The sequence below is a fragment of the Peromyscus eremicus genome, unplaced genomic scaffold, assembly GCF_949786415.1.
Source record: "Peromyscus eremicus unplaced genomic scaffold, PerEre_H2_v1 PerEre#2#chr22_unloc_1, whole genome shotgun sequence".
Classification (NCBI taxonomy): Eukaryota; Metazoa; Chordata; class Mammalia; order Rodentia; family Cricetidae; genus Peromyscus; species Peromyscus eremicus.
The window spans coordinates 10,783,537-10,804,953 of NW_026734286.1; the positions used below are offsets into that span (position 1 = coordinate 10,783,537).

At 55.3% G+C, this 21,417-nt stretch overlaps 1 protein-coding gene across 1 annotated transcript; it reads left to right on the forward strand.

Annotated features, from left to right (window-relative positions):
• The first annotated feature begins 9,275 nt into the window (after positions 1 to 9,275).
• Positions 9,276 to 16,002, forward strand: Abhd17a (abhydrolase domain containing 17A, depalmitoylase). Its single transcript, XM_059252122.1, has 5 exons — positions 9,276 to 9,433; positions 12,660 to 13,184; positions 13,916 to 14,110; positions 15,341 to 15,520; positions 15,596 to 16,002. Exons 2-5 carry the CDS (start codon positions 12,853 to 12,855, stop codon positions 15,819 to 15,821), a joined length of 933 nt encoding a protein of 310 aa, XP_059108105.1. The 5' UTR covers positions 9,276 to 9,433; positions 12,660 to 12,852; the 3' UTR covers positions 15,822 to 16,002.
• Positions 16,003 to 21,417: the final 5,415 nt, after the last annotated feature.

The following is a 21,417-nucleotide window of genomic DNA, read 5'->3' on the forward strand; positions in this document are numbered from 1 at the left end:
TCATTGCCCATAGGTTGGCACGGTGGGCCGGGGAGGTGGCGACCCCGCCGAGCTCATGACTTGAGGACTGAGTAGCAGAGAACTGGGTGGCAGGTGGTGTGTGTGCGAAGCTGCTGTGGGGCTGCCGTCCTCCTCGGGTCTGGCACCTGCCATCTTGCCCTGGCTAGCTGTGACTCCAGAGCAACGAGAAGCAGTGTCTGAGGGCCACGAGGGTCCCCTCACCAGAGCCAAAAAAAAAAAAAAAAAAAAAAAAAGGGAAGGTGAAGCCAAGCGTGGGGTTTCGTGTCTGCACATCAGCATGAACAAGCTGAGCCAGGAGAACCACAAGTTCCACCCTAGGCTGAACTGTGTGACATGCCTTTAATCCCAGCACTTGGAGGCAGAGGCAGGCGGATTCCAGGACAACCTAGGCTACATAATGAGACCAAGTCTTAAAAAAAAAATTAAAAAGTGAAATAAAATTAACGAACAGTAGGACTGGAGAAACGGTTTTTAAACGGTTTTTAATTGGTTGTCTATGGGACCAGGGTCCCTGAGACCCTCCCAGGGCCATTCTCTGCAGTTCAGAGATCGGGACGTTTCATGGGGACCACATGGAGCGGCCATGACTAAACCGCAGACTGCCTGGCTGAGCAGTGACCGGCCGGGGAGGTGGGACCTCCCGCCCGAGAGCCTGGATCAGCCACATCTGCAGGGTCAACTTGTGTGCGTTTTCCTTGGCCTGCCCTCCAGGACCTTTCTGGAAGAGGGCGTGTCTTGTGACCCACAGGGTTAGTTTATAGCACTTGCAAGACAGTTAAGCGGGAGATTAGTGTGGATGTGACCTCTGTCACAAAGCCAGAAACCTTAGGTGCTCTGACTTGCTTCCAGGAGGCCATGTGAGCCAAGGGACTCTGGAGGAAAACCAAGAGTTTTGAGTCATTACACCAGAACAGAGTCACCAGGAAACCCATGTTACTTATTTTACTATTTTTTGGCTGAACCCAACGCCATAAAAATGCTATGCCTGAGGCAGATATCTGTGAGTTCGAGGCCAGCCTGGGCTACAGCGTGAGTTCCAGGAAAGGCGCAAAGCTACACAGAGAAACCCTGTCTCGAAACACCAAAAAGAAAGAAAGAAAGAAACAAGAAAATGCAATGCCAAGGCTGGAGAGTGGCTTGGCAGTGAGGAACCCTGACTGCTATCCCAGAGGACTCCAGTTTGATTACCTGCACCCACACAGTGGCTCACAATCATCTGTAATTCCAGCTCCAATAAATACAATGCTCTCTCCTGGCCTCCATGGGCACTAGACTCCCATGTGGTACACAGACAGATAGATATGCAGGCACACACTTAAATGCATGAAATTAAAATAAACAAGTTGCCAGTGATGGTGCACACCTTTAATCCAAGCACTTGGGAGACAGAGGGAAGTAGATCTCTGAGTTCCAGGCCAGTCTGGTCTACAAAGTGAGTTGCAGGGCAGCCAAGACTACATAGAGAGACTCTGCCTCAAAAATAAGGGAGGGCATGGGGGGGGAGTCCTAAGAGGAGTGGAGCCCTGCTTAGAATCCTCCACTGAGGGGCTGGGGGCGTGGTCACTGTGGAGCCCCGCCCAGAATCCCCCAGTGAGGGGCTGGGGGCGTGGTCAGGGTGGAGCCCCCACCTAGAATCCCCCAGTGAGGGGCTGGGGGCGTGGTCAGGGTGGAGCCCCGCCCAGAATCCCCCAGTGAGGGGCTGGGGGCGTGGTCAGGGTGGAGCCCCACCTAGAATCCCCAGTGAGGTGCTAGGGGCGTGGTCAGGCTGGAGCCCCGCCTAGAATCCCCAGTGAGGGGCTGGGGGCGTGGCTCTGTGATTGCTTGTCTACCTTGTAAGAGACCTTTGGTTTGATCACCAAAATTCGTGGAGGGCATAGTCTTCATGGCCTGTGTGTGAGGGTGGGACTAATCTTCTAGCAAAGGAGTCTGGGGGTCCCTCTGCCCTCTCCAGCACTGTCTCTCTGGTCCATCAGCCAACTTCATGTCACCTCTACTCAGCTTGGTGGTGCTATTTTAAGAATCCCCTGCTTCCTGCCTTGCCTCTGCAGTCTGCAGGAACCATTCCCCCTGCCCCAGCCCCTTGAAATCAGCCATGATCGGGACACATCTGGACATTAACTCCTGAAGCGCACCTGTGTTCAGGGCACAGTCTCCGCCTGCGCACTTGTGACACGCGAGATTCCGAACCCGCTTTGTAAATCGGGAAAATAGCCTGGGATGGTGGCATTATGCCTGTGGTCCCAGCGCGGAGGAGACTGAGACAGAAGATCTCTAAATGAAGACCAGCTTGGGTTAAGTAGTGAGACTCTGTCTCAAAACCAAACAAGGGGCTGGAGAGATGGCTCAGGGGTTAAGAGCACTGGCTGCTCTTCCAGAGGACCTGAGTTCAATTCCCAGCAACCACATCTCGGCTCACAACCATCTGTAATGAGATCTGGTGCCCTCTTCTGGTTCTACAACGAGAATACTGTATATGTAATAAATATAAATAATTAAAAAAAAAAAACAAAAACAAAAAACAAAAAACAAAAAAACAAAACGGGGTCAAGGCTGAGCTCAGTGAGTAGGGGGCTCGTTTGACATGCTGAAAGCCGCGGGTTCCATCGCCAGCACCACGCCGGTTACCCCAGCACTTGGGAGGCAGAGGAAGGAAGCAGGAAGTAGGAAGTCTAGGTCATCCTTAACTACATAGCTGGCTAGTTTGATGCCAGCCGGGACTGCAAGAGACCCTGTCTCAAAAAAAGAAAAGAACAAAAGATACTATGAGGTGTCATTGCTTAAACTTCGGGAAAAAGGTCACTCCAATTTGACTGCTTTCCATTAAGCCTTACAAACATGGGGCCATCTGAGCAGGCGGCTCGGGGTGTCCACAACAGTCTCAGCTCACAAAGCTTGCTTGGCCCTCTTCCACCACAGCAGTTTGGTGAATATTAATTAATTCTGGGTTTTCCCTTTCTTTTTTATTTTTATTTTATTTAATGTATTTATTTGTTGTTTGTGTGTGTGGTTTTCAAGACAGGGCTTCTCTGTGTAGTTTTGCTGCCTGTCCTCAGCTCACTCTGTAGACCAGGCTGGCCTTGAACTCACAGAGATCCTCCTGGTTTTGCCTCCCAAGTGCTGGGATTAAAGGCGTGCATCACCGCCGCCTGGCCTCTTTCTTTTTAAAATAAGATTTAATTTGTATGAGTGTGTGTGTGTGTGTGTATGCATATGTGTGCACCATGTGTGTGCTGTGCCCCCCCAGACCAGAAGAGGGCGTTGGATCCCCAGAGCAGCATCAGGTGCTTGTGAGCTGCGGATATTGGGAACTGAACCCAGGTCCTCTGAGAAGCAGCCCGTGCCCTTAACTGCTGAGCTGTCTTTCCAGCCTTGATTTCTTTTCTGTTTTCTTTCTTTGTGTTTTTTTTTTTTTTTTTTTTTGCGAAATTGTCTCATTTGGGTTAAATTAGCAAAGAACTCTGGGTGATGCTCCTGTTTCATGATTTCTAGTACTGGAGTGAATGTTTGAGTTGTGATCCACAGCTTCCTTCCAAACTGACCTTTTTTTTCTTCCTTCCATTCTTTATGTCTTTTGTTTGTTGGTTGGTTTTTTGTTTGTTTGTTTGTTTTTTTTTTTTGAGACAGGGTTTCTCTGTGTAGCCCAGGCTGTCCTGGGACTTACTCTGTAATCCAAGCTGGCCTCTAACTCAGAGATCTGCCTGCCTCTGCCTCCTGAGTGATGGAATTAAAAATCTGCACACGCCTTTAATCCCAGCACTTGGGAGGCAGAGGCAGGAGGATCTCTCTGAGTTCAAAGCCAGCCTTGTCTATAGAGTGAGTTCCAGGACAGACTCCAAAGCTACAGAGAAACCCTGTCTCAAAAAAAAAAAAAAATCTGCACCACCCCCACCCAGCTAGATAACGGACTTTTATTTACTTTATATTGGGGCGTGGTCTGTGGGTGCTGAGGTCAGAGGACAGCCTACAGGATCTGTGTCTTCCCACTCTGTGAGTCCTGGGGATAGAACTCAGACACTCAGGCTTGGCAGCCTGCACCTTTATCTGCTGCACAATCTCACTGGCCCTTGTGCTTTAATTTTTTGTAATAATTTATTTCAATTTATTTTATGTGCATTAGTGTGAAGGTCTCAGATCCCCTGGCACGAGACCATTGTGAGTGGCCGTGTGGGTGGGTGCTGGGAACTGGACTCAGGTCCTCTGGAAGAACAGCCAGTGCTCTTAACTGCTGAGCCATCTCTCCAGCCCCATGTTTTGATTCTTGATATATTTCTGTGTAGTACTTACTGGCTGGCCTTGAACTCCTGGTGGTCCTCTCTTGCCTCTGCCTCCTTCCCAGGGCTGGTATTGCAGCTGTGTCCTGCAATGTCTGGCTACAACAGAGGGTTTTCCTTTTACAAAATGTCCTGGGGAACGTGGGCAGCATTGTGAAGAGGGTGGTCTGCACACATGCTTCCGTGGGAACTGAGTCTTACCCACTGATGTAGTTATGATCCCGGCCAGCCGTTCTCCCACCCCCGGCCCCAGGGCTACCTTCACTCCCTGCGGATTTATTCCAGGCAGAGCTTGGCTTTCTGGCTCCTCCCAGCCCTGAGTTGGAATGGCCTGGGGGAAGTCCTGGGTGTGAAGGACAGATCCATTCCTTACATGGTGCTTAAAGAAATCACCAGTTCCAGATTTCTTTTTTCTTTCTGAAGACAGGGTTTCTCTGTGTAGCTTTGCGTCTCTCCTGGAACTCACTTGGTAGCCCAGGCTGGCCTCGAACTCACAGAGATCCGCCTGGCTCTGCCTCCCGAGTGCTGGGATTAAAGGCGTGCGCCACCACCGCCCGGCTCTTTCTGAAGACAGGGTTTCTCTGGGTAGCCCTGGCTGTCCTGGAACTCCCTCTGTAGCTCAGGCTGGCCTCGAACTCAGAGATCGGCTTGCCTCTGCCTCTCAGAGTGCTGGGTAACGTGCGCCACTGTACTGTCACAGCCATTTAAAAAATTCTTTGTAATTTATTTATCTAACTTTATGTGTCTAGTGTTTTGTCTGCATATATGTCTATGCATCATGTATGTGCGTGGTGACCTCAGAAGTCAGAAAGAGGTGTTGGATCCCCTGAAGCTACAGTTCCAGGCAGGTGTGAACTGCCATGTGGGCGCTGTAATTGAACCCAGGTCCTCTGGGACAGCAGCCTGTGCTGCTAAGGGCTGAGTCATCTCTAGTTCCCTTTCCCTTTTTTTCCTTATCTTTGAGACAGGACCTCATTGATGTGCCTCTGACTGGCCTTGAGCACCCCAAGTTGTCTTTGGACAGCTGTATGGACCCTCCAGCATACACAAACGTCCCCATGTGCATCCCACACTAATAGTAACACTTTACTATTTACTATTTACATTTGGCTGAGTGTGGTGGCACACACCTTTAATCCCAGTGCTCTGGAGGCAGAAGCAGAATACCTGTGAATTCAAGGCCAGCTTGGTCTACAGAGTGTGGCTCTGTCCCCAGAAAGGAAGAATTACTTTTATTTGTGGGTGTGTGTGTCTGTGTCCTGATTCACATGTGGAGGGCAGAAGACAAATCTGTGGAGTTGCTTCCCTCCACCCACCTTTCTGTGGGTTCTGGGGTTTGAACTCGGATCATGGTTAGCAGCAGGCACTGTACTCAGCCACCTCTCTGGTCCCATTCATCCTTTCCATGCATGCATGTTAATGTGTGTGGGTGCAGGAATGGGGAGACAGGGTTTCTCTGTGTAGCCCAGGCTGTCCTGGGATTTACTCTGTAACCAGGCTGGCCTCTAACACAGAGCTCTGCCTGCCTCTGCCTCCCGAGTGATGGGATTAAAAATCTGCACATGCCTCGGTGACACCTTGGGGAAAGTCTTCTACTTTGTTTGAGACAAGCTTCTCTTTGGCCTGGAGCTCAGCAGTCCTGCTAGTCCAGCTGGCCAGCAAAGCACCGGCCCTGGCTGGCCTGCCTCTGCCTCCCTCCTCCTGGGACTGCAATCCAGGGAGGTGCCGTCTCACAAGGCTTTTCTAGACTTGAACTCGGGACCTAGTGCTTTAATGGTAAGCACTTCGCGCCCCCTTATTTATTTATTTATTTATTTATTTATTTATTTATCAGCTTGATACGGTACAAATTCTTATCCTAATAGTGAAATGTTTCACTGAAGCTTGCCCAGTCATTGAGTCAAACCAAAACTTATTATAAGCCACAGTCATCCTAGGGTCCCCCCTGCTATGTAGCCTCCCTGGTTCTGTGGGTTGCAGTCTGATTTTTCTTTGCTTTATACCTAGAATCCACTTATGAGTGAGTACACACCATGTTTGTCCTTCTGGGTCTGGGTTGCCTCACTCGGGATGATATTTTCTAGTTCCATCCATTTGTCTGCAAACCTCATGCTGTCATTTTTTCCTGCTGAGTAGTACTCCATTGTGTCTATGTACCACATTTTCTTAATCCATTCTTCAGTTGACAGGCATCTAGGTTGTTTCCAGGTTCTGGCTATTACGAATAGTGCTGCTATGAACATAGTTGAGCATGTATCTTTGTGGTATGATTGAGCATTCCTTGGGTGTATGCCCAAGAGTGGTAATGGCTGGGTCTTGAGGTAGATCGATTCCCAATTTTCTGAGAAACCACCATACTGATTTCCACAGTGGTTGTACAAGTTTGCATTCCCACCAACAGTGGAGGACTGTTCCCTTTGCTCTACATCCTCTCCAACATAGACTGTCATTAGTGTTTTGATCATAGCTATTCTGACAGGTGTAAGGTGGTATCTCAGAGTCTTTTTTATTCGCATTTCTCTGATTTGCATTTCTTTTAGACAGGGTTTCTCTGTGTAGCCCTGGCTGTCCTGGAACTCACTCTGTAGACCAGGCTGGCCTCAGTCACAGAGATCCACCTGCCTCTGCCTCCCAAGTGCTGGGATTAAAGGCGTGCGCCACCACTGCCTGGCCTCATTTTTTAAATTTCTTTTGTATGCATATGCATGTGTACCACGGTGTGGCAGCTGGAGCACAATCTGCAGAGTCCTTCTTTCCTTCTTCTGTGTGGCTCTCAGGGCTTGAACTCAGGTCCTCAGGCTTATCAGCAAGTGCCTTTACCACTGAGCCGTCTTGCCAGCCCATGCACTACCTGTTTTCATAGAGTGTTAAATATAAAGCTGAGTGTGGAGCTGAGTGCCTGGGATCCTCGTACTCAACAGAAAGCCATTTCTAGGCTGAATACAAGGGAGACAAGCAAGAGCCGGGCCCCAGCACTGGGGAGGCAGAGGCAAGCAGCCTGGTCTACATCGTGAGACCCTGTCTCAAAGAAATACACACACGAATGAACAAAACTGACTGGAGATGTAGTTCAATTGCTAGAGTCCTGAACTTGTAACAGCCTGGGGTACAGCTCTCAGAAACCTGGTTTGTGACACAGTTCTGTTACCCCAGCGTTGGGGAGACTGAGGCAGGTGGATCAGCACAGTGCAGCCTTCTCCCTGTCAGGTGCTAGGAGCAAGCCAGTTTGGGCTTTAGGACATTTTTGTCACAAGAGATTGGGGGTGCGGGTGGGGGAAGGAATGAGGACATAAACCACAGCACATAGTAAACAGTGTGGTGGTACACGCCTCATCCCGGTAGTTCAGTAGAGGGGATCATGGGTTCAATACCACTCTGGGCCTCCCGAGGTGGTGTCCTCTCACCTCCCTAAAAGAGAACTTCACTCAACTGGTCTGTCAGCCTAGCATTCTGGTGGTTTGGGCATGAGGGTTACTGAGTTTGAGGGCCCAGCCTGAGCTATATAATGAGTTCTAAACTGGCCTGACCTGCAGATTAAGATGCTGTCTCAAAAAACCAAAAGAAAGGGCCAGGCAGCGGCGCCGCACCTTTAATCCCAGCACTTGGGAAGCAGAAGCAGGTGGATCTCTGTGAGTTCGAGGCCAGCCTGGTCTACAGCGCGAGATCCGGGAAAGGTGCAAAGCTACACAGAGAAACCCTGTCTCGAAAAACAAAACAAATAAACAAACGACAACAAAAGAAGGGGCTGGCGGGATGGCTCAGTGGTTAAGAGCATTTTCTGCTCTTGTGGAGGACCCAGGTTCAGCTCTCAGATCCCACAGAGTGGCTCATAACCATCCCAACTGCCCATAACTCCCGTTCCAGGGAATTCAACAGCCTCCTCTCCTTGAGCACAAGGCATACATGTGGTGCACATACATACATGCAGCCAAATACTCTTACATACAATTAAGAAGGTAAAGGAATGCTGGGCGAGGTGGCACACGGCCTTAATTCCAGTACCTGGGAGGCAGAGGCAGGCTGTGTCTGAGGCCAGCCTGGACTACAGGACCGAGTTCCAGGACAGCCAGGGCTACACAAAGAAACCCTGTCTCAAAACAAACAAACAAAAAACAAAAAGGAAAGGTGGGCCAGTGAGATGGCTCAGTGGATAAAAGGCTTTTGCCGCTAAGCCTGAATACCTGAGTTCAGTCCCTGGGACTCACTAGGTGGAGCAACAGAATCCAATTCTCACAAGCTGTTTTCTGACCTCCACGGGAGCTCCATGGCACAGTAACGTCTGTGTACAGACAAATAAATCAAGTCAAATTGGGAAGGAGAATTGCAGAAGACGGAAGTGGGCGTGGGATCCCCCGGAACTGGAATTACAGACGGTTTTGAACCACCTTGTGGGTGCTGGGAACCGAGCTCTGGTCTTGTGTAAGAGCACCAGTGTTCTTCAGTGCTGAACCACCCTCCAGCGCTGTCTCCGGACCCTGAGAGAGAACGATTGGTCTATGGCCTCTCCAGGTATGCGGAAAGAATGGAAGGAATGATTTAAAAACCCACAGGGGCTGCAGAGCCCGCCCACTGCAGCCGGCTGGGCTTCCAGCTTAGGCCCCGCCCCTAGGCAGACCCAGAGCCACACCCTCCCCAGGCCCTGCCCCTAGGCCATTCAGGCCCGCCCACACTTCAGGCCCCGCCCTCAGAGTGCTCTGAACCTCTTCACCTGGAACCCTGTCCAGCCCAAGCCCACCTCTAGATCCTCCACCTTCCACTCCTGTGGCCCCGCCCCCGAGAAGCCCCGCCCACCGCCTCAGGCCCCGCCTTTTATCTCAGGCTTCGACCCAGCACATCCGGCTCCTCCAGCCCCCGTGGCCCCGCCTCCAGCACACGCACCGCCCACGCCAACCCACCCAATCCGCTTCGCTGTCGCTTTGCCCCGCCCCCCCACACTCACTAGGGCCCTCCTCGCTTGCGCAGTCCCCTCGTATCACTTCCGGGGCGGTGTTAGGACGAGGCTCGCTTCCGCCCGCGGCGGAGCGGCGGTGGTGGCGGCGCAGGAGGCCCGGCCGCGGTCCCGAGGGACACACAGACGGACGCACGGGCGGGCGGCCGGGAGCCATGGAGTGCGGCCCCGGGGCCGGCGGACGCGGGCGGCGGTGAGTGCGGGCGGGGGCGCGCGGACGGCGGCGGCTCGCCGAGCGGGGCCGGGGCGAGCCGGGCCCTGCGTCCGAGACATCTCTGCGCCCTCCGGGGGTGGCAGCGCGACCCGCGCTCCCACCCGGCCCCGACCGTCGCCCATCTCCTGGAGCAGTCGCTTACCCTCCCCGGGACGCGGCTCTGTCCCACACCGCCTCCGCCTCCCTGCTGACACTGTCCACCTCTGTTCCGGGTCTGGTGTCTTCCTGCCAGCTGGGTCCCACATCGGGCTTGCCTTATGTAGCCCGGGACTCCATGGTTCCCCATCACCCCCACGGTGAAGTCCTCACCCTGCAACAGAGCCCGAGGGTGCAGCCCGAGCCCGCCCGGCTTCCCCTGGGAGTCCTTGCAGTTCTTCGAATCCTCGCTCGCCGTCGGGGTTTACCTCTCCCGTTTTGCCTCTTGGCTCTTTCCAGAGGACAGCTTTGTGGAGTCAGTCCTCTCCTACTCTGTGGGTCCCCACGATCCAGCTCGGGTCTTCAGACTTGGTAGCAAGTGCCTTTACCCGCTGCTGAGCCATTCCCTCGACCTGTCCACACTCTTGTGCTGCTTCTGGGGGGGGGGTGCCTCCCCACCCTGACTGGCTGGCTGGCTGGGGCATGCCAGTGCAGGCAGGCATATGTAGGTCGCCCTAGAGCCCTTCCAGTAGCCTGGCTCCTTGTAACACCGGGGCCTGGTTTTAGGTTTGTGATCGCAGTACTTGGGTTTTTGAGTGGCAGTGAGTGAAATATCTTGGCTTGCTCTACCCAGTGGCAGCCATCTGTGAGTGAGGTCCCACATGCTGCCTGTCCCCTCCCTCCCTTATAACACTGGCAGATGTTGGAGGCTAATTTCTTTCTCCTACAACTTCCTCATTTCCTCTGGCTGCTCAGCACATGGTTGTTGGTGCTTGTTGGTCTTACTGGCCCTGCCCCCACGGAGTTCCTTGTTGCAGGGTGGAAATCTGGGTAACTGTAGAAGGATGAGTATGTGGGGTCCTCACCATGTGGAGGACTCAGAGGGTGCTTGTCTGACTTGTTTAGAAAGTGTACTGCGGGCCGGGCGGTGGTGGCGCATGCCTGTAATCCCAGCACTCGGGAGGCAGAGGCAGGTGGATCTCTGTGAGTTCGAGGCCAGCCTGGTCTACAGAGCTAGTCCAAGATAGGCTCCAAAGCTACAGAGAAACCCAAAAACTGAAAAAACCAAAGGAAAAAAAAAAAAAGCAAGTGTACTGCAAGATGAGACCCAGAGGTTGCACCGTGAGAAGCTGTGCCTAGGGATGTGGTCTGTGAACAGGGAGGGGGAGGGCACTTGATGGATGTGTGCTGCTGAAGGTGACAGAGTAGCTGGGAGGAACAGCCTGGCCACGGATGGTGGCGACTGAGATGTGACCCAGGCAAGGAGACTGGAGTGTGGTAGGGGAAAGGTTCAGGGGCTGACAGGTGGAACCATCAGGCCTAGGCATCCACGATAGAGACTGGAAAGAAGAGTCAGTGGTAGCACCCACTTTCCTGGCCTTGGTAGTAGGACCTTGTTTTGCCTTGTTCTTCTCCCGCGTGGTCAGGGTTTCTTTCTCCCTGGACTGCAGGTCCCTCCAAACTCCCCATCCCCAAGGGGTGTTACAGGGTGAGGCCAGAACTGTAAAGCTGATGTCTCTAAACATTGACCTTGTGGATATTTGGGGCAGGGTCATTCCCTTATAGGGATGTTCTGGGCTACTTGGGGTCTTGGACAGAGTCCCTAATCCCCACCCACCCCACACTAGGAGTGCTCTGGGTTACAGATGTGGCTCTGGTGTCTCCCTGGTCTCTTAATCACTCAGAGCTAGAAGTGCTCCTGGTTACAGACAGGGCCTGGTGTCTCTTAGAGACAGGTTCACCTGCATCTAAGAATTGTCACCTGCCAGCTGGGGACTTCTTTTTTTGTTTTGTTTGTGTTTTTGTTTTTGTTTTTCAAGACTGGGTTTCTCTGTAGTTCTGGCTGTCCTGGAATTCTGTAGGCCACGCTGGCTTAGAACTCAGAGATCGGCCTGCCTCTGCCGTCCTGGCATTGGGATTAAAGGTGTGCGCCATCACAGCCTGGCGGGAGTTGGTGATTTCTTGACACTTTCTTTGTCCCTGCTCTGGCGGTCACGTCTTTCCTCTCAGTGTGCTCCCTAATTGTCATGGACTGGACATCGCTTTACCCAGCCCCGGGCCGCACACCTCAGGTCCACAGGGAGCAGAGATGTGTCTGTGGGTCCACAGCTGCCTGCGTGCTACATGTCCCTCTGTCCTACCTGTCCCTCTGTCCTGTGGATTCAGACGCTGTGACCTAAAACCCAAGTATACGTGGATATCCTGTTAAAGTTGAGCTGTGACGTCTCCCGCTTCCTCCCAGGCAGTGAGAGATGTCCGGCCTGGTCAGTGGCAGGCTTTTCTGGAAGTCTCTGTGTCTGTCCACTGGGCAGCTCTGCACACAGTGGAGTGGCTTTGGTGTCAGTTGGACACATTGCAGGGTGTCCTGCGGAAATGGGAGCATCTGAGTTTCCACTGGAGTCAGGCCTTCCCCCACTCAACTCCCTCCTGTACAGTCTGTGGCCTCTGAGGCACATTTGTAGGTGCAAAGAACCAAGACTCAGGAGGTTGGCTGATTCTACCCTGAGGTGGCAGCCTCAGGAGGCCCCAGCTGCCCTGACCCCAGGGAGACTGCCTGGCCAAGCGCAGGGACAAACAGTTGTCCCAGCCAATGGGGCCCTGCCTCTGAGATGCATCCTGTCCCTGTTCTTGGCCTTTGTGTCTGTTTCCTCCCCTGGGCTCGGTCTCTATGCTCCAAGGCCCCGAGGCTTCCCCTCCCCCCTCCCCCCTCCCCCCTCCCCCCTCCCCCTGCGTGGGAGCTTGGGAGCCTTGGGGTTTCCTCAGCTGAGACCTGGCCGCCTCTGTCACCTGTTCTGGAGGGTGTAAGAAACTGCTGGGCAGGCAGAAGGTCTGGGCATAGGCCTGGGGTGCTGGGTGGCAGAGGCTGGGGCATACCCAGCAGCCGCGCTGTGCCTCAGAGGCCCAGGAGAGGATGCAGGGTGAGCGAGGGCTGTGGGCAGGCCCAGAGGAACAAGATAGACCGTGGATGTGGGGACACGCCTTCCTCTCTGCCTGGCACCGGCTGGCACCGGCTGGCACCTGGTTCTACCGTAGCTTTCTGGAGGGAACCCACATCTCGGTGTCCCTGCAGGGTGTCTCACTGTACGGCATGGAGACCTGTGGTTGCTGCGAGGCTCCCGGGGGCTCGCCTTGGACCGCGATGGGGCCGGGCCGCGGCCTCCTAACGGGACTGAGGTGTGCGGCCCGCGAGCCTGGCCGCCCGCTGCCCGCGTCTCGGAGCACCCCCGCCCCTCCCCTGGCCCGGCGCGGGCCCGGTGCCCGCCATGAACGGCCTGTCGGTGAGCGAGCTCTGCTGCCTCTTCTGCTGCCCGCCCTGCCCGGGCCGCATCGCCGCCAAGCTCGCCTTCCTGCCTCCCGAGCCCACCTACTCGCTGGTACCCGAACCCGAGCCGGGGCCCGGAGGGGCCGGTGCTGCCCCCTCGGGACCCCTGCGGACCTCAGCGGCCACCCCTGGGCGCTGGAAGATCCACCTGACGGAGCGCGCTGACTTCCAGTACGGCCAGCGCGAGCTGGACACCATTGAGGTCTTCCTGACCAAGAGCGCGCGCGCCAACCGCATCGCCTGCATGTATGTGCGCTGCGTCCCCGGTGCCAGGTGAGCCCCCGGGCCCGGGCTCGCTGCAGGGGTGCGTGGGCGCTGCACTAACTTGCCTTCCAGCCTGGCCCCTCCTGTAAAGGACAGGAGACCCTGCTCTCAGGGTCTTGCTTTCACCAGAGGGTGAGGTAGAGGGGTGACAGCTTCCGGGTGAGTCTGGAGTCCAAAGGGCGAGCCAGGCAGGCGCTTCAGGAAGCCGCTTGGGCAGGGCTGCCCGGGTGCATGGCCTTGACCTGGCCCGGGCCCTTGCTTTGTTACAGGCCTGTCCAGGTTGGCCTTTGGCCAACTGGGAACAGAATGGGCCCTAAGCGTTTGCTGGTGGCCAGGGATGGGGCCCAGTCCTCCGTCCCCCTAGCAATAGAGCATGCGCTTGGGGAGGCACCGTGGGAGCAGGCTCTTTCTCGGTGCAGTTCCCAGCACCGTGGAGCGTACGTACAAGCTGCCACGGAGATGGCGGTTGGCCTCCTGCGCTGGATTTGTGTCTGGCAAGATTGGATTCATTGCAGGTCCCTCTGTAGGTCCTGATGCCCCCGTAGATGGCAGCCCGAGGCCTGCTGGCCAACCACACCCAGGGGCTGCGGACTAACTAGCCTTGGAGCCCATCCGCCACCAATCCTGCCTCCCGCTCTGGGAGCCTGCGGTGGAGCTGGGCTGTCCCTGTGCTCTGCAGAGAGGAGCAGATGAGCGTGGATGCTCAGCCTGCGTCCATGCCCCTCTCGCCCGACCACCAGGTACACAGTTCTCTTTTCGCATGGCAATGCAGTGGACCTGGGCCAGATGTGCAGCTTCTATGTCGGCCTGGGCACGCGCATCGGCTGCAACATCTTTTCCTATGACTACTCTGGCTATGGCATCAGCTCTGGCCGGCCCTCGGAGAAGAACCTCTACGCTGACATTGATGCAGCCTGGCAGGCCCTTCGCACCAGGTGAGCAGGGGTGTGGGGGGATCGTCAGTTGTGGGGCCAGAGGGGATAGGCACCTGCGGCCCCCAAGAGAGCTGGTGATGTCCACAGGAAGAGGGAAGTTCCTTCACTTGGTCTGGGGGTGAGCCGAGGACAGCTGGGTCTAGGAGATGGCCGTTGAAGGACCTGGCCGCCCAAGCGCTAGGGGACCCTAAGACTCTGTCATTAGCGTGACTTGCTCTGGGGCAGGTGGCCGTGGGACTGGCCAGCTGATCGGAGGGTGCCCGGGTGATGCAGTCAGCAGGCCTGGACCCCAGACCTTTAGTGTCGAGGCTCCTCTGTCACACCCTGCATCCCGGTCATCCCAACCTCACCCCACCTCACGAGGGCTCTTTCGCTCCCTCATAGAGCAGGGCCCATGCAGGAGGATAGAAGAGGACAGCCATCTCTAGTTCTGGAGGCCCCCAACCTTGTCATTGGGGTCCCATGTGGTGCTGGGACGCTGACATCCCTGGGGAGGTGGGGGACCGTGGTTACCCTGGAGATGTGCAGCTGTCACTGGGCCGGGTCCCAACTCTGTCCATTTGTCCCACTAAGGCACTGACCTCGGGAGACCTCTCCTAACTCCATAGCTAAGCCTCGGGGGAGGTGGGAGGGACCCTTCTGAAGGGGCCGCCCCCATAATGGGAGGAGCTTAGGCCTGAGCTGTGGCTAGTGCTGAGCAGGCAGAGCAGAGCAGGTGGGTCTTAGCGCACAGGAGCAGTGCAGGCTGCCCCAGGCGGTCAGCTCCTGCCTGGGATCAGGGCAGGGTCCTGCGGAGGTTTGTGACAGGTGGGAACTCTGGCAGGGCGGCACTAGGCCAATTGACCTGGGCTAAGTGGCCACAGTGATCTGCTGGGGTGGGAGGGCCGCAGGGGAAGCTGGGAATGGGCTGGCTCCCAGGACCTGGGCAGCCACACTGCCTGTGTGGTGCAAGCTTCTAATTGGGCAGGAGGGACTCAGGGGACCCTAAACTGGGCCAAGCCAACCGGGGACACAGTTTCCTAAATTCCCAGGACCCAAGCTTGTGGGGAGGCAGCACTGGGAAGAGACGGCTTGCCTTCTGTCTGGGGTCGGGAGGGGACCAGAACTTCGGATCTGGACCCTTAGGTCCCCAGCCTGCCTCACTCAGGCCCTGTCAGAGGGACTGAGGGAAAAGCCAGGGGCTGCAGCTGGGCAGGGCCTGCTGACCCCCGTGCTGCTGTCGACGGTCAGGTATGGCATCAGCCCGGACAGCATCATCCTGTATGGCCAGAGCATCGGCACGGTGCCCACGGTGGACCTGGCGTCGCGCTATGAGTGCGCTGCGGTGGTCCTGCACTCGCCTCTCACCTCGGGCATGCGGGTGGCCTTCCCTGACACCAAGAAGACCTACTGCTTCGATGCTTTCCCTAAGTGAGCCTGGGGGCCGGAGCCTGGGGGAGGGGCCTGGGGCAGGTGTGGGGATGGCCTGACCATCTTCTCCCTCAGCATCGAGAAGGTGTCGAAGATCACGTCACCGGTGCTCATCATCCATGGCACGGAGGACGAGGTGATCGACTTCTCACACGGGCTGGCACTGTATGAGCGCTGCCCGAAGGCCGTGGAGCCGCTGTGGGTAGAGGGCGCCGGGCACAACGACATTGAGCTGTACAGTCAGTACCTGGAGCGCCTGCGCCGCTTCATCTCCCAGGAGCTGCCCAGCCAACGCACCTAGCCAAGCCGCAGGGACCTCAGCAGTACACGGGGCCTCCTGCCGGGGCTGCATGTGACCCGGCGCCCAGGACCCTGCCCGGCACCCCACGGCCACGAGCCATGTGCAGGTGATGGAGGCCCTCCTCTCCTTGTGGTAGCAAAGAGAAGGAAAGAGGGAAACTAATTAAAGGTTTAAGATTTTAGGATTGCCCTGGCTTCTTCATGGCTCCAGTGCGTCTTCCTGGGGCTGGGAGATCACTAAGACCAGCCGGGTACGGGGCTGTGAGGAAGACCTCAGGTCCTCCTGACCAGACCTGCGCCTTGCTCTGCAGCAATCCCCATCCCCACTCCAGGTGCGGGCATGACAGGTACAGTGAACCCCAGAGCCAAGGCCAGGGCACATACTGTGTCACTGGGAGCTGAGGTCTCCCCAGGACTGCAGGACAGCCCTAGGTAGGGTTGTGTGTGCTCTGCAGAGCTGAGTCACGTCTCTTCTAGCTTTAGGGTCCCCAGGGTGAGGAAGGGTCTGTCTGCAGGGAGGTCAGCACTCTGAACTGCCTCCTGCGGCTGCAAGGTCCCTTTAAGAGTGGGCAGGACGTTTAGAGGCTGGAACGTGGGGGCCACAGAAGTGACACATTGGTTCTGACTCCAGAGGCTTCCATCTGCTAATGCTGAGCTGGAGTCCAGCCTCCCTAGTCCATGGCCCTCGGCAGCATCACCAAATCGAAGCGTCCCTGACACTGCCCCACTCCACTCGGGCCTCAGGACCTTTGCACTGACCACACAATGCGCCCTCACTAGAGCCCTGTCTGCAGTCCGACTGCTTGGTCCTACCGCGACTACCCTCTCCATCACCTGCTGCAGAGTTGTGTTCCTGCGCCCACCCCCCCATCCACCCCTCTGAAACGTAGACCTTCAGAACCCAGGCTGTCCCAGGGCTGAGTCTCCTGTGACCCAGCGAGGAAGAAGAGCAGCTGCACACGGCCAGGACAGTTAGGAAGGATAAGCCTCCTTCCTAGCCGGTCATCCTGGAATCAGGAGGCTGAGGCAGGAGGATTGCCACAAATATCGAGGGTAACTTAGGGTACAGAGTGAGACCCTCTCCTCAAGCCCAGCTATTGCTGGCCACAAAGTCTCCTGGGTGCTGGGGATGGAACCAGTTGTTCCCTGTGTGGGGGGAGAGCACTCTGCCTGCTGAGCTGTGGACCCAACCCCCTTTTTACTTTCTGAGTCGGCCTTGTTCTGTAGCTCGCTGTGATCCTGAACTGACCCTGAGGCCTGCCACATTTGGTTTCTATGGGACTTGGGGCATAGGGCATGCCAGACGAGAACTCCACCCCCTCGTCACAGGCCCTCAACCCCTTTTTTTGTGGTTTTTCGAGACAGGGTTTCTCTGTGTAGCCCTGGCTGTCCTAGAACTCACTCTGTAGACCAGGCTGGTCTCGAACTCACAGAGATCCACCTGGCTCTGCCTCCCAAGCACTTGGATTAAAGGTGTGTGCCACCACTGCCCACCTCCCTCCCCCTTTTTAAATTTTTTTTTTTTTGTGAGACAGGGTCTCTTGTTTTGAGCCTGGCAGACTGAAACTTGCTATGTAGCCCAGGCTGGCCTCCAACTTGAGGCAGTCCCACGACCTAACCTCCCCACTGTTGGAATGACAGACCTGATGAGCCAGCATATGAGCCACAGCCAATTTCAACACAAAATCCAGCCAGGCTGAGGCTTGGCTGTGCACGCCTTTAATCCCAGCACTTGAGAGGCAGCGGCAGGCAGATCCCTGAGTTCGAGGCCAGCCTGGTCTACAAATCGAGTTCTAGGACAGCCAGGGCTACACAGAGAAACCCTGTCTCAAACAACAAAAGAATCCCACATTTGTATGGGGGGAGGTACACTTGTCACAGCATGTGGAGGTCAGAGGTCAGCTGCCAGCCATCGGTTCTCTCACTAGGTGGAGTTTTAGGACTGAATTCAGGTAGTCAGGCATGGGGGCGAGTGTCTTCTCACTGAGCCATCTGGCTGACCTCTACAGCTAGCTTTCTGATGTCCCGTCCGCTGTTTTGTAAGAGCCATCTCTGTCACCGTTGGCCATTTAAAAGTTGGATAATTACGTTTACTATAAAGATGTGTGTTTAAATAGTCCGTATTTCATGGCCTCTTTCTACCCAGTTGGTTGTGTTTGCTAAAGCATTTCATACATCAGGGAAATTGGGGGGCTGGAGAGATGGCTCAGTGGTTAAGAGCACTTGCTCTGGCAGAGGACCGGTCAGTTCCTGTCACTCAGCTCCAGGGCATCCAATGCCTCTAGACCCTGAGCTCCTGCGCACATGTGCACACAGATACATACAAATAATAAGGATCATTTAAGTGTGTGGTGCACGGCCTGTGGGCAGGTCTGTGGACCACCAGAATGCAGGTGCCCAGGGAGGCATGAAGAGGGCCTCAGGTCCCCTGGAGTTAGAGGTGGCTGTGAGCTGACCCACAACCATGCCAGACCCCCAGATTCCCCCCCTCTTTTTTTGGGCTGTTTTCTCAGACAGGATCTCTTTTGGAACTCACAGAGATCCACCTGCTTCTGCCTGAGGAGTGCAGAGATTAAAGGTGTGCGCCACCATGCCCCAATGACTTTGTGGTAGTCTTAAATCTGAATTTTTTAAAATTTATTTTGGCATTTTGAGGGAGTCCCAAACTCACTGTGTTTCCCAGGCTGGCCATAAATTCCTGGTCCTCCATTTCCCAAGTGCTGGGATAATAGATGTGTGCCACCAATCTGGCTGGTAATTTATCTTGCTTTGGTTTTATTGAGACAGGGCTTTTCTCTGTGACCCTGGCTGCCCTGGATCTCGTTCTGTAGACCAGGCTGGCTTCGAACTCACAGATCCTCCTGCCTCTGCCTCCAGAGTGCTGGGATTAAAATCATGTGCCACCACCCTGCTTTATCTTGCAAGTCAGACATATAAAGAAAAATTATCTGGACTTACAAGTGCATAAAATACTTCATATTTTATTCTACAATTGGGATAGTTTCCTGTTTTACACAGGTTAAACTTTAAAAAAAGATTTCTTATTTTATGTGTGTCTGCGTGAGTGAATGCCGAGTGTGAACAGGGGCCTGAAGCTGGAGGAGTCCGAGTTACAGGTAGTCGTGAGCCCCTGGGGCCCGGGAACTGAACTCGGTTCCTCTGGAAAGAACAGCAAGCTCCCGGAACCACTGAGCACGCATTTTGTTTTGTTTTTTGACAAGATCTTACCGTGTAGCCCTAGGTAGCCTGGGAGTTGCTGTGTAGACCAGGTTGGCCTCACAGTGGTTATTCCCCTGCCCAGCCTCCCTACACAGCTCATCGGAGGGTTCTGTATCTCTTCCCTGTCTCGCTGTTCACTGCGGACTAAGGGCTAGGGACTCCTTCTTACACTACTCCATGCTCTCCCGGGTCCCATCTCCCTCCATCCTCATAGACATCAAAGGAGCTCCCTTCATCCCACCAAATCTTTGGAGGGCTGGGGGCGTGGTCAGGTGGAGCCCCGCCCAGAATCTCCCAGTGAGGGGCTGGGGGCGTAGTCAGGGTGGAGCCCCGCCCAGAATCCCCCAGAGAGGGGCTGGGGGCGTGGTCAGGGTGGAGCTCCGCCCAGAATCCCCCAGAGAGGGGCTGGGGGCGTGGTCAGGGTGGAGCCCCGCCTAGAGTCCCCCAGTGAGGGTCTGGGGGCGTGGTCAGGGTGGAGCCCCGCCTAGAATCCCCCAGTGAGGGCTGGGGGCGTGGTCAGGGTGAAGCCCCGCCTAGAATCCCCAGTGAGGGGCTGGGGGTGTGGTCAGGGTGGAGCCCCGCCCAGAATCCCCAGTGAGGGGCTGGGGGCGTGGTCAGGGTGGAGCCCCGCCCAGAATCCCCAATGAGGGCTGGGGGCGTGGTCAGGGTGGAGCCCCGCCCAGAATCTCCCAGTGTGGGGCTGGGGGCGTGGTCAGGGTGGAGCCCCGCCCAGAATCTCCCAGTGTGGGGCAGCAAAAGCAAACAAGAAATGAAAGCAAATCACTTGTATTCACAGATAAAATTACGAAACTTACCTTAAATACAGGATGAAGTCATCTATCCTCCCTTTGGCTCTTCCTGCTGTATGCTCTGATATGGAATGCGTGTTTGTGGCTCCCACACGGCTGGCTGTTCAGTAACTGGTGCCGTATTCACCTTGGTTTGGTGTGAACCCTGTGCCTCTGGTGTGGGAGCACCGGTGTGTTCTCTCTGCCTGCCCATTTCCCACAAGGTGCAGAGCGTAGCAGCCGGGTGGGGGGGGGGGGGAGCCCTGGGGACCTCGGACTGGACAGCGACTCCAGGTTGTCTGTGATGTTTTCACACACACACACCCCTTTCCCAGAGGCTGTTATCAGCTCCAGGAAGCTGCCCCCCTCCACTTCACCTTTGAGATGGCCTGTGGCCAGGCTGCCCTCCCACCTGGGAGCAGGGCCAACTTTAGCTCTCCATTTTGTGAATTTCCCAGCCATACTCACACCCTAGTTGTAGCCATTTCCCGGTCCAACACATGGCCACAAGGCCCTGCGGTCACCTCATGTTCCCTACCCACGCCAACGTACCTCCAGCCAGGGGACCTAGTGGTCCAGGCATATGATGGCACCCAAGGCTGCCTCAGATGTACCCATCAGACAGGGACATGGGCCTCCCCCTCTGCACCTTGAGGGCTCTGGGTGTGTACAACAGCTGGACCCATGTGAGGGTAAGGCCAGGGGCTTGGGGCTCAGATTTCCCCTGAACACATCGTGCCTTTGGACCTGGGACAGACCTCTGACACAGTTGGGCACGCTGCCTACCTCTGGCTGGGGGGCCCACAGTGCATACTGATGTCCATGGTTGACCAGCACACTGTGACTCAGTCAGACTTTTTTGTTTGCTTTGGTTTTTTCGTTTCTTGGTGCTGGGATTTTATTTTATTGTTTTTTCGAGACAAGGTTTCTCTGTGTAGCCTTGACTGTCTTAGAATTCAATCTGTAGCCCAGGCTGGCCTTGAATTCACAGAGATCCACCTGTCTGTGAGTGCTGGGATTAAAGGTGTGCTCCACCACTGCCCGGCCTCAGTGCGGGTGTTTTAAACAGGATTTTACACAGCCCAGGCTGGCCTGGAATTTACTATATCACCAAGATAATCTGATCCTCCTGCCTCCACCTTGGGAGTGCTAGGACTAAAGGTGTGCACCACATGCCCAGATAATTAAAAACAAATAACCACAATGAAAACATGGTGCCATGTAGCCTTGTCCAGCCTTCAGCTGGTGTTGGAACCTGCCATGGTTCAAGCCATGTTGCTTAGAAACAGCCGGAGTGCCTGCCTGACTCTGGAGCATCTGGTGTCAACCTTCCTCAGCCACATGGCTTGGGAGCAACAATGACGTGGGTCTGTATTTCTGTCCTACCTCTCCCCAGGGCATGGCTCAGAACAGGCAAAACAGCCACACTGTGAGTCTCAGGGAGATGACAGGCGTCTGGGACCCCGGTCCTGTCCCTCAGAACGGAACTCGGAGCTCTCAACAGGGTCCTTAAGAGTTCACCTTTGGACCCTGGTGTGGTGGTCACACTTAATCCCAGAACTTGGAAGACAGGCAAGTGGATCTCTTGTA